The sequence below is a fragment of the Anthonomus grandis genome, chromosome 2, assembly GCF_022605725.1.
Source record: "Anthonomus grandis grandis chromosome 2, icAntGran1.3, whole genome shotgun sequence".
Classification (NCBI taxonomy): Eukaryota; Metazoa; Arthropoda; class Insecta; order Coleoptera; family Curculionidae; genus Anthonomus; species Anthonomus grandis.
The window spans coordinates 39,784,322-39,797,879 of record NC_065547.1 but is presented as its reverse complement, the minus strand read 5'-3'; the positions used below and the strand labels follow the sequence as shown (position 1 = coordinate 39,797,879).

The window sequence follows — 13,558 nt, the reverse complement described above, 5'->3', positions numbered from 1 at the left end:
GTTCCTCTTGCTGGATAAACACCATCGGTCTGTGTACATTAAATATTTTAAAAATCTACGCTGAATTGACTCAATTTTATCAATCTCCACCTGATATACAGGTGTTTCTTTTGACCAAAATTTCAACTTTAAAAATCATATCCATAATACAGTTATAGCAGCATCCAGATCTCTGGGTTTTATAATTAGAAATTGTCATAATTTTGACGAAGTTAGGGTGGTGCAGTTCTTATATTGCTCATTTGTTCGCTCCAATGGATCCGCTGGATGGCATATAGTTGAAGCGTACTCAAGCTTGATTATTTTTTTATTTATTTTCCCTTATTTTTTTTCCCTTACCAATCCCTACATCCTTCCTCACCAATCCTTCCTCCACTTATATACCTTAGCAAAAAAATTTACAACCATGTTCCTCTATGTATCAGACAAATTTTAGAAGTTAAGAAATTCAAAAAGAAATTAAAATCACTTTTATTATCCAGGGCATATTATAGTCTTGACGATTTTTTTAATAATACCTTTTGACCTATGCTCTGACATCATTTTAGTGTTTTAGTTTTGTTTCCTATTCAATATTTTAATTTACTGCCTCTAAATTCTGTTTTATTGACAGCCTTACTTATTTTTTAATCAAATTCATCAAAAAGATGCTTTTTTTTCTGTTTTGTTATAATTAATTATGGTAATGTGTGTAAATTTTATGGTAAATGTTTTAGATGTTATGTTTGAAATTTAAAGTGAATTTGGAATTTTTTAGTTTTTAGGATGCTTGTACACAAGATTTTGTTTTGTCTTACGTAATATAGCACATTTTCTTTCTTCTTTCTTTCTAAGTAGGGAGTGAAGAAAAACTCAATTGACTGAATTAAAAGGTAAACGAAACATAGGGGAGTTGACCTTCTCTCACAAGTGTTAAGGAATTGCCCAGATAGTAGGATAATGCTATAAATATAAACCATTGAAGATCTTATAAAATAGTAGCATCAGAATGATGCCGCCTGATTTCAAGAGAAGGGATATCAAACTGGATACTAATAGCATTATAGTCGATAAAATATTTACGAAAAAAATTAATTTCAGCTCTAAGCAAGGAATTTTCTCTGTACAGCATCAAGGCCTGCAACAATACTTAATTATAATAAGGGGACCAAATTAGAGACCCATCTTCAAATAAGAAAAGAACCAAAGCACAACACAATAATTTGAAACAGTAAGGTAAAAGATGACACTATTTCTAGTGGTAAAACCAAGACTACGCATGCATACACCTGTTAATAACATATCCAAGATGTGCGGAAAAAAGTTTGGTATCGAAAAGAACGCCTTCTGTATTAAAGTTCATTGTTTATTGATAATTAACAATTTCATTAGAACGATCTAAATGAAATACATACACACTTATTTACGTTTACTTCCAAACTAAAAAGAAAGCAACTTGTCAAATACACACATCTTTATAGTTACACTTATTAGTTCTATCGCCATTTTTTTGAATTGGTGTCTGAAAGCTTACCTTCCCGTAATCAGGAAGTTTGCCTTATATCAAGCAAAGATTGAAAAGATGATGCAGCTGCCTACTCAGAGTAAACACACAATTTTTAAGAAAAACAGATGGGATATACTATAAGAGCTAAAAGTTTGTGTTGGGAAGGTGTAAAATTTCCAAAAATTCCATAAAAATTTCCATATGTATGCTATTAGAGTATAAATCAGGCCTCCGTAATCTATTGATGTGTTCGGATCGTGAGAAATTTCAATATTTAATCTTTCAATATATGACCTATAACATTCATCACGAAAAATTTGACATTGATTCCTCAAAGTTGAAAAATTAATATAATCAATCCACGGGACCTATATTTTTATTTAATTTTGAGTGAGCAATCTTTTGAATAACAAGATTCTGTCATTTTCTACTAAACCAAGTAGGAAGATTGGAAGGTTTAAAATGTTTAATTGGAACAAACATCTATCTCAATAGAGTATTGTAAAAAATATCAATGCATTCTAATCTAATCTAACATAGCGCAACTATCATTACTATTTTTAACCAGTCGGATAATAATTTTTGACCTTTTACAATTGGGGCTTGTCGAAAATGCTCGACTTTTTTTTCAACTTTATAAAAATAATAACATGGGCAACTTCCATCCTAAAGCAAGATACAATGCATGAAAATAAAATTGTTTACATCACTCCTAGTTTCAAGTAAACAGGTTGGACACTTGAAATGTTCTTTTTTTTGAAGATTGTTGTAAATATTTTATAATCTCTTTTTGCACATTTACTCTTGTTTCTTTACCTCTTTCCATATACACACCATAATACAAATTGAGGTTCGACAAGAGTCATATAGCTTTTTTAAATATTTCGGATGTAAGTGCTTCCTGAGACATTTAAAATTAGAAACAAGATACCATAATTTATTAGTAAAAGTTTTTTACCTTGAAATTCAATCCATGTTAGTTAGGATTTGAATTTCTAGATATATGCTTGGAGATGTTACATTTATAAAGTAATATATTTACGGTATTAATATTAGAATTTAACTTAAATTCTTGAGCTATACATATATACCTACGAACTAAACGTTATAAAATGATTACTTATTAGCATGCAAAGTTAAAGCAATAATCAAATAACTCTTTCAATTTGGCGACACTATCCTCGACAAGACCCAGTTCATTCCACAACTCAATAAATAATATAATTGGATCGTCTGCAAAGCTCGCTATTATGCCATTTATCAAAAGTCGAAAACATCGTTTATGTAGAGAATAAATGGCAATGGACTAATGGACACCGAGCCTGATCTTTCACCTATTTTTACTACTCATTGTTAAACAGACAGCTTTTTATAAAATCAAGTTAAATTGTCTCCTGATTCTATAGTATTCCATTATTTCATGAGCTTTTAGATGGCAAACAGCTAAAATTAATTTGTAAAAATAAACACTGAACTAATTTCAACTAAACTGATTCCCAAAGAGATTTGATTTTGTATTGAGTCCATGTAAACAATATTTAAGTTTTGGCCCACCAGTCTCTCAGTTATTTTTCATGATGCATATTAATTTTGCAAAAAAATTGCACAATATCAATAATAACATAGCAGAAATGAATAAAGATACAACTAATATCTTTGTTTCTATTACAGTGTGTATCAAATAAAAAAAATTGTTTTTCCTTTAGTATACACTTGTATCAATAAAAAACCAACAGTATATAATTTAAAAAATATAATATATAATAAATAAAATTTAAAGCTGACACTTACACTTTCTCTTATACATGCAAAATCCTAAAATACCTAAAATTCTACATACGAAAATTATCAAAACACAACTGTAAAATTCAGAGCAATCTAATGAAGTTATATCAAAAATTTTCTTTTATTCAAAATCCATTATTTGATGCAATAACATTTTCATACTTAATGTCATTCTCTTCATACTGAGATCCATGTTCCTTCTTCATGTGACTCTTCCTGTAATAAATATCACTAAACTTCTTATCACAAAAATCACACTTAAAAGGCTTTTCTCCTGTATGGGTCAACATGTGTCTTTGCAACTTATTATTAAAAATAAACTTCTTGGGACATAAAGAGCATTCAAACTTCTTCTCGAGCTTTGGCACCTTCCATGTCCCTAAATCATGTACCAGCTTCAAATGTTTGTTTAAACCTTCTTTGTTTTTGTACTCTTTATCCACACAAAGGTTACATTTGAACTTTTTCTGATTGGAATGACATAACATGTGCTTATTCACTTCTGATTTATTAAAAAATGTTTTGCCACAAATGTGGCAGGAATGGTCTCTATTGCCTGTATGTCTTTTCATGTGGAGGGTCAAACTGCTGCTTATTGGGAACTTCCTCTCACACAACATACACATATATTTCCAATCTTGAGGCTGTGTATGCTTAACAATTTTATGGGTTCGTAAAATACTTGTGGTATTAAATCTTTTGTTACAAATGTTACATTCGTATTCTTTTTTGTTTAAATGGATTTTGTTGTGGTGAAAAAGGTCTCCTGAGCAAACAAAACCTTTGCCACAAGTGCTGCAAATATAAGGCTTTTCATTGTTGTGGTTTCTTTTGTGGACCAATAAGCTATGTGAAGTTGCAAAGCTTGCTTCACAAAGTTTACATTTATAAGGCTTTTCAAATGTGTGCTTTGATCGTATGTGTGCAGCCCAGTGCTGGTGCCTGTTAAATTGCCTCCCACAGTATTCACAAGTGAATGATTCAGGCTTTTCTTGTTTTTTACGAGAACGCCGTTTTCTTAAAGGTTTTTCATCTTCTTCACTTGAATACTGTTCAGCATTATCATCTGAAAAATAGTCATCTTCACCAGTTTCTAGTTCAGTTGGACTTTCTTTTTTTAATTCATCTTTTGGCTCAGGAATATGGTTCAAGCTTTCATTGTTTTCTTTCTCATTGGAGCCAGAATCATCAATTTCATCTTTTGCTTTTGAGCTCACATGGATTCTAGTGATGTGGGACTTTAAAAATCTCTTTTTTTTAAAGGACTTTTTACAAATATAGCATGTAAATTCCTCAATATCATATGTTTGTTCTTCCTTGAGCTTTTTAAGCTTTTCTGCCCTAGCGGCATAGCTTTTATGACATAAAATAATAAAATCATAAACTTCGTTTAATTTTTTAATACAAGCCTGGCACAGAAGTAATCTTTGGTCATTCCAGTCCTGGAATAAGTAATTTTGATTTTGAAATTAGCATTTATTTTTTTATTTTTGATACTTACTTGGTTGGAGTCGCATATGGTTAATTTCTCTCTAAAACTAATTCCACAATCATCCAATACTGTTATCGAGTTTAGGTCCTCAGTTTCCTGGATACATATGCAACAGAAATTCCCGGTTTTCTCCATTCGTTTTATTATTAAAATTTATTTTTGTTATTTTTTTTTGTTTACGATTTTCAGTTCAAGACATCTGTCAAATAAGTGACATTTGACATTGGCATATATGTCATTACTGACTTTTAAATTTAGTGGTGACAAGATCTGAGTAGAAATTTCTAATGCACTGTTGCCACATTTTTCTTTTAAGTGTTAATTTTTTTTTTCTAAGCGGTCTTTCTATTATATTCCTTTCGTTCTTTGTTCTCTAGATTACTTTTACTATTTAATATCGCCTTGAGATACTCTCTACAGCACACGTTTAAAGAAGTGTAATCGGTGCCTGCTCTAGTCTGTTGCTACGTAGCACGGGCTTGAGTACTTAAGAAACTTCTTACCAAACCAAAACCTCAAAATGGTTTGTGTGCTCGACGCAGTTTCAGGTGAAATTATTTTTACTTTGTAAAATTGTTTCTTATACATCATATTATAATAGATTGTATAAATCATGATTCATGATATCAGGAAAATCATGTAAAAACTGAGGTTATATCGGGAAATAAAACCCACAGGTCCAGTGTTTACAAGCGACTAGCGACTGACTTTATTATTACTCATCCGTTGACAGTATGGTTGACATAAGAGTGACACATATTAAGACAAGTTCACATACAATATGTAACGCACCGCAATAAGTTGCTACATGCATTAAAAACATTTAAAGCATAATATTCAACACTCCCACTTGTGTAAATGTTTTCCAAATGTCAGTAAACACTAGCCTAGCACTTAACAATTCCCAACTTATCTAAAAATCTATAATGCTTTTGAGAACTTAAACTTTTAGTCTTGAACCTTTAGTCAATAGGTCAGCGGGCATATCAGCTGTCTGTAAATATTTCAACACTATCAAGTTATCAGCAATCAGCTCTCGAATAAAATGATGCCTAACATCAATGTGTTTCGATCTTTTATGCAAACTTGGATTTACAGCCAGCCTATGTGCACTCTGATTATCATTACAGAGAATTACCCCTTTCGATTCCAACATAAGCTCCTGAACTAAATTCCTTAAATATATGGCTTCCTTAGATGCTTCCGAGATAGCCATATATTCAGCCTCCATGCTGCTCAACGCAACTATCTTTTTGCTTTCCCATGACACAATAGAACCAGAAAATTTAAAGCAAAATCCAGTATATGACTTTCTGTCAACTAAACTATTACCCCAATCAGCATCAACAAAACCTAACAAATCTTGATTATCATTATAATATTTTAATCCATAAGATTTCGTACCTTGCAAATATTTTAACAAACGTTTAGCCTGTTTCCAATGACTCTCGTTATAACAATTGTTAAACTGCCTTAAATAACTCACTGTAAAAGCAATATCAGGCCTAGTCAAAACACATAAGTACATTAAGCTACCCATGTAACCTTTCAACAGAAACATTATCCTTAACTAAATTAACATTTGGTTCAATAGGTGTTGACACCTCTTTACAGGTACTCATATTGAATCTCTTTAACAACTGTTCAATATACCTCTCTTGATCTAAAAAATCTCATTTTTATCCCTATTTATGGTAATTCTCATTCCTAAACATTCAAAATTCGGTTTCTTTCTTAGAATTACCAAAAATGAAAAAATCATCAACATGAAGCGCAATTACAGTAATTCTGTCATCTTCACGTTTAAAGAATAAACAAGGTTCAAATTCTGATTTCTTGTAATTTAAATTTTGCAACAAAACCTCAACCTTTTTATACCAAACTCTTGAGGATTGCTTTAATCCATAGATTGCCTTATTTAACTTTAATACCTTATCAGAATTTGACACTTTTAGGCCTTTTGGCAACTTCATGAAAACATTTTCCTTCAGTTGTCCATTTAAAAATGCCGTTGTGACATCTAAATGACAAACTTCAAAATTACGCTTCACAGACAAAGCCAACAACAATCTTAGAGTTGAGTGTCTGACAACTGGAGAAAAAGTTTCTTCAAAATCAATTCCATACCTTTGAGTATATCCTTTGGCCACCAACCTGGCTCTATATGTCACATTTTTGTCAGCATCATGCTTCCTTTTAAATACCTACTTACACTCCACTACACTACCATTTTCTGGAGCATCCACCAAATCCCATGCCTTGTTCTCAGTAATAGAATCTAGCTCTTTCTGTATCGCCTTCAACCAACAAACACGCTCAGGTCTGGATACCGCTTCCTCGAACGTCACAGGATCATCCAAATCTGGATTCTCACTTATCAGATAAGTCACATAGTCACTGTAAGTTTTTACCTTAGGTATTCTGCTTGACCTTCTTGCCTCTGCAGGTGTGTCTTCCCCTGTCACTGGTAAATTGACTTCATCAGGTAAGTATTCCTCATCAGATTTATTTTCACCAACATCAGTTGAACTGTCACTCGCCTCCTCCATAGTTTGGTACTCCTCAGAGTCTTCCACTGAAACTGAGTCTCCTATTGAAACTGAGTCTCTAATAATTTCGGGCTCGTTCATTGTAATTGTTGTCTCATTATCATCAGATGGCTTCTCCATTATTATAACATCCCTACTTGTGGTTACAGCCCCTGTCTCTGGATTATATACTCGATAGCCCTTTATTGTGTCACTGTAACCAACCAAGATATGTTTTACAGCTTTCTTATCCCATTTCAATCTCCTTTGTTTTGGAATATGCAGCATCACAATACTACCAAATATTCTTAGATTCCTGACATCAGGCTTCCTGCTATACCACAATTCAAATGGAGTTTTGCTAAGTCCTAAAGCCATACTTCTATTTCGTAAATAGACAGCTGTATGAACTGCTTCTGCCCAAAACTTCTCGTCCATCTGTGCATCAAATAACAAGTACTTTGCTTTCTCAACCACAGTCCTATTCAACCTCTCACACATTCCATTCTGCTCTGGTGTGTAACTGTTAGTTGTTTTCTGATGTACTATACCATTCTGTGCAAAAAACCTTTCTATGTCACGTCCAGTGAATTCTCCACCCTGATCACTCCTGATTATTTTAAGCTTTTTCTCTGTGTAGTCACTCAACTTCAACTTTAAACTTCTTAAAATTCTCAAAGACTTCATCCTTTGATTTAAGAAAGTACACAAAAGCCATTCTACTATAATCGTCAATAAAAAGCAAGAAATATCTTGACCCACCTAGAGAAACCGTTTCCATTGGGCCACAGAGATCTGTGTGTACTACTTCCAGAACACACTTGGCTCTAGTACCCTCCTCCTTGAATGGTAATCTTGACTGCTTAGCCTCGCAACAAATTTCACAATTTGCCTTTTCAGTTTTAACCAAACCACTGTAATCCAGCCCTTTTACCATTTCTTGAGACTTCATCTGGTTAAGATAACTGCTATTGATGTGGCCAAATCTCCTATGCCAAATCTCTCCACTTTCGATGGTCAGACCAGTAAACAGCATACTACTTGAATTTTTGACATTCAACCGATAGACTCCTCTAACTAAATCTGCTGTACCAACCAGGCCACCAACCGAGTTGTAAATCAGGCAAACATTTTTGTCAAATTCCACAGTATTGCCATTCTTAATTAATTGACTTACCGACAACAAATTTGTAGTCAATTTTGGCACATATAAAACATCTTGGACTGTCACAGGCACAGTTTTATTTCCAACCACTGTATTAATTAGAACATTGCCACAACTCTTACAACTGTTCGATCAGCTATCATAATCTCTTGGATCTCAGGTTCATACCCATTTAATATCCAATCTTTATTGGTTGTTAAGTGGATACTCGCACCACTGTCCACATACCAATCAGACTTATTAAAATGACTACTCAGAAAAACAACACTAAAAGCATTCACTCTTTTCTGATCATTACCTGATTTCTCAGATCTATTTTGAGGACACTTGTTTCTAAAATGTCCAAGTTCAGAATACTTGAAGCACCTTACTTCACTTTTGTCCTTCTTATCACGCTTTTTATACTGCGAACTAGACTTTGAATAACTGGAACTCGAACATTTACTAGCAAAAGCACTGCCTGAAGCACTGGTAACATCACATTCCATTTCCAACAATTTTTGTTTAATGGAATCAGCTGAAATATTCATACCAGAATGCTCTATCGCAATAATCATAGGACTAAACTTTTCTGTGAGTCCAGCTAATAATAATGACCCAATCCATTCATCATCTATTTTAAATCCTGTAGCACGCAATTTCTGTCCTGTTTCTATAACCTGGTTAAGACAGGATTGCATTGTATCGCAATTCTCCAACCGTATAGAAATTAAATTGCGTAAAAGACTTATGTTTCTACTGTACCCGGAATCATCATACAACTTCTTTAAAATTGACAACAATTGAACACTAGTTGTAGCATCCCGTACATGAACGTATAACGATGAATCTATAGTTAAAATTATCTTCGCCTTTGCTTTCGCATCACTATCGGTGACAACCTCCGATAAGCACTTTTCTAATCCTTCTAACACAAGGATTTGTTCAACGGCAAAAGACCAATCGCGATAATTTTCTCGACCACGCAGCTTCGGCACGTTGAACATAAAACTCGAAGCGGCCATCGTTCACTGAACCTATTCCCGATACTATAGCGACAACACACGCAGGTTTTCGCTAAATCTCAGCGGCCTGGGCCCATAACCTGTAAAAACTGAGGTTATATCGGGAAATAAGACCCACAGGTTCAGTGTTTACAAGCGACTGACTTTATTATTACTCATCCGTTGACAGTATGGTTGACATAAGAGTGACACATATTAAGACAAGTTCACATACAATATGTAACGCACCGCAATAAGTTGCTACATGCATTAAAAACATTTAAAGCATAATATTCAACAAATCAATTATAGGGAATTCGTTTTTAGGATAGAGCAGTTTTGGGGAAACAGAAGCGTTGCAGTCATGACTCTGACTGAAGCAAATATTCAAGTCTTCTTCTTTGTTATGGCTTCGGCTTCTTTCGGGTAATTTGCCAGCTCATGTGGTTGATTATTAAGTCGAAAAAAACACATAGTCTATAGTAGATAAAGTAGATCGACTTCTTTGGAAGGTATAGAACTCAAAAACGAATTTCTCGATTAAAGCGTCAATTATGTAATAGGTCTTCCAGATCTTCTCACTAGGTTTTCATTAGCTAGTACTGCTCAAAGAAGTGGCTTGTCTTTAAAAGCACCTGGCTAAGGGATCATACTTTCCATGCTAAAAATGTTTTAGGGCTAATAGCCCTCAATACAAAGATGGTTCAAAGAAGCCCACCACTAGGTCTAAGAGTGGGCCAAGAGCCTGCCCTTCAAGAAGTAGATCAAGATCTGTCTTGACTAATAACAATAACCAAAGCTAATAAAATGAGTCATAAAGCTAGTCTTTTGGTTCTCTCTTCAAATAGGGAAAAGGAACGCAAACATCCTCTCCAAACATTGTTCATACAGGACTGAGAGAGGGCTTGGAGAGAGAGATTTTGAAATTTTTGGGGAAGGATCCAGTATCTCTCAATTTAAAGGCTCCAGAGCTTCATTAAAGTCTTATATCTAGAACAATTACATATTAAAAGGTTTAAATAAAGAGATAAAAAAAAGCGTTTTGGGTAAATATATAATTAATATCTGTACCTATCTTAAATGAAGAGATTTGTCAAATTGACCCTGAATCTTCCATTACAAAAGATAAGTTTCAGGTGGCCATGCAGTCTCAACTTGGGGCAGCAACTAGCTCAGGGCTCACCTTAGATAAAAATTCTTAAGAATAGTGACTTTAAAAATCTGATATTATAATTATCAGATTATGGCAAGCTTTTAATAGACCTCTTTTTAAGATTTTCACATCAAAGAAGCTTTTTTCTATTTCAATTAAGCTAAACAGCTAAGGGGGGCACGATAGGAACACATCAAAAATCAGTGGAAAATCAAGATCTGATAATGTAAACTTCAAGTGCCCTTGTCCATACAGGTGAGGTCAGAAGTATCAAAGCAAACTCGTCCGAAATATTACAGGAGTGATTTCTTATTACAAATTTTGCCAGAGAAACCAGCCTCTGTCTCAATTCCCACAAGAGTCCAAAAAGAAGTAAAGGTAAGGTTGCTTGGAAGACTTAGACAGTTTGTTAATGTATAGAGATATCAGGATTCCCTTGATTCCAGTTACACAGTTCTGAGTTAGCTGGAAGGTTACAGGCTGCTTTTTATAAAAATGCCACCAAACAACTGTGCCTCTTTTTTGGCTTTTCGTGTCAGCCTCAATGTCAGTTTCAGGAAAATTCTATTGTCCTATTTTCTATTAGAGGAATTTCCCACTTTAAGATGGAGGACGATGGAACAGTTTTGAAACAAAATCACCTAAAAAAATCCACTTTTAAGTCTAGTGTGGATTTAAAAGATGCTTATTTTCTCCTGTCGATATTTGAAAGTCACATAGAACTCTTACGATTTTGCTTCAACAATAAAATTATATGAATTTACTTGTTGCTTATTTGGTCAAGCACCAATACCATAGGTTTTTACAAAGCTTTTAACCCTCCGTTAGTAAGGTGGGGTATATCATACCCCAGCTTTCCATTCTCGTAATTTTTTTTTCTTTAATTCTTTTAGAGGTAAGTACGACATATTATATATAAATTATTATTATTATTATTATTATATAATATAATAATAATTACGTATAATATTAATATGTTATAAACCTATAATAATAATTATTATTATTACTCTATTGATATTTTTTGTTTACCTTGAATTTCATTTGTAGATATTATGTCTGCTCGATGGTCATATAAAAAAGAGCAAGAAAAGTTGTTGAGGCTTTGGGAAATGTCGGATAATTCATCAAAGGTACCTGAAATACTTGATAAGCAGCCCATTGAATCCGGCTCTGAGGGCGAGTTTGACGACCACGTTAGCCAGCGTTCTGATGAGTCTGATTCTGAGCAAGAAATATTAGATGACATTGTCAAGGAGTTTTCGCCTGAAGTAAAGTCAAGATATTTATGGGGAATTGACAAAAAAACTAAATGGGTAGCTAATCCAGGAAATAAGGCTGTGCGTACACGTCAGGAAAATATTATTATCCATCTTCCGGGACCAAAGGTGTTGCTAAAGAGGTCAAAACCTCTTTTGATTGTTGGAATATTTTTATAGACAAACTTATTATTGACTCTATAGTTGAATGTACTAATCGGTTAATTCAAACGAAATCTGAAAACTATAATGACAAATCGATCGTACAACAAACAACAGCTTCAGAAATGAAAGCTCTTATTGGACTACTATATATGTGTGGTCGTTTTAGGGCTAGTAGGTTAAATTTAGATGAGCTTTGGGCTAGCGATGGTTCCGGTGTAGACATGTTTAGAGCAACGATGCCCCTAAAGCGTTTTAGGTTCCTACTAAGCTGCCTGAGGTTCGACAATAAAGAGTCTCGGGAGGAAAGACTTAAAATTGATAAACTAGCTCCAATTCGGGCAATATTTGATCGGTTTGTGGAAAACTCTCAAGCAGGTTATGTACCTTCGGAGTATTTAACAATAGACGAAAAACTTGAGTCTTGCCGCGGTAGGTGCGGATTTCGGCAGTACATACCAAACAAGCCAGCTAAATATGGCCTCAAGGTATTTGCACTTGTAGACTCAAAAACTTTTTATGTACTAAACTTAGAAGCATATGTAGGCCAGTAGCCCGAAGGTCCGTACGCCCTTAGCAACAAACCGGCTGACATAGTTTGCGATTGGTAGAACCAATTAGGAGAACAAGGCGAAACATAACGTTTGATAATTGATTTACAAGTTATCACTTGGTAATAAAGTTACTAAAATAATATAAGCTTACTTCAGTAGGAACGCTGAGAAAAAATAAAACAGAAATTCCTGGCGAATTACTCACAACAAAGCGAGAAGAAAGAAGTTCCAAATTTGCATTTCAATCAGACGTAACATTGGTCTCTTATATTAAAAATAGAAACAAAAAAAAATAGAAATGTCCTCCTTTTATCAACTCTCCATCATAACACAATTGATCCCAATTCTAGGGACCAAAATAAACCAGAAATAATAATGTTTTACAACATGACAAAAGGAGGAGTAGATACGGTATATCAATTGTCTACCAGTTATAGTGTATCAAGAATAGCCGCAGGTGGCCACTAACTATATTCTTTTCCTTACTAAACTCAGCTGCTATAAACACGCTTTTGTAATTTTTAATTGCAATACGAATGAAAATCTAAAACGGCGCTGTTTTCTAAAAGATTTATCTTAGAGTTTAGTAAAACCGTTCCAAATGAGTCGACTGCAAAATCCGCGAATAAGTCTAACAGTGCGACGTAAGATTTCCGATAAACAGGAAAAAATTGTCCCAACAACAGTTGGAGAAGACACAAAAAGGCAAAGATTTTCCAGAAGGTGTGATATATGTCCAAGAAATAAAGATTGCAAATCTTTTTACACTTGTAGGGCCTGTAATAAATTTCTTTGCCTGAGTCATGCAGAGCAAAAATGCGACAACTGTAGCTCTATAGATAGTACATAAAACATAAAGCAATGTATTAGTTTATATTTTTTTTTAGTTATTTGTAGTTTATACTTAATCAAAAATGAATTTTTAAGTAAATATTTTTAAGATAATAATATATTTTTAATACCTGGTTGCGTCTTGTCCGAAATTTTTGTG

General features: G+C 33.8%; 1 protein-coding gene across 1 annotated transcript; it reads right to left on the bottom strand.

Annotated features, from left to right (window-relative positions):
* Nucleotides 1-3,224: 3,224 nt before the first annotated feature.
* Nucleotides 3,225-5,452, bottom strand: LOC126750420 (zinc finger protein 62-like). Its single transcript, XM_050460046.1, has 2 exons — nt 4,773-5,452; nt 3,225-4,713 (listed from the first exon to the last, which is right to left on the bottom strand). The coding sequence occupies exons 1-2, from the start codon at nt 4,896-4,898 to the stop codon at nt 3,397-3,399; spliced, it is 1,443 nt and encodes a 480-aa protein (XP_050316003.1). The 5' UTR covers nt 4,899-5,452; the 3' UTR covers nt 3,225-3,396.
* Between the last annotated feature and the right edge of the window lie 8,106 nt (nt 5,453-13,558).

Bases quoted from the DNA above. Each gene is read 5' to 3' on its own strand.
- LOC126750420 (XM_050460046.1), bottom strand. From the start codon at position 4,898: ATGGAGAAAACCGGGAATTTCTGTTGCATATGTATCCAGGAAACTGAG. The intron at 4,714-4,772 runs GTAAGTATCAAA...TACTTATTCCAG, and splicing joins CCATATGCGACTCCAACCAA to GACTGGAATGACCAAAGATT.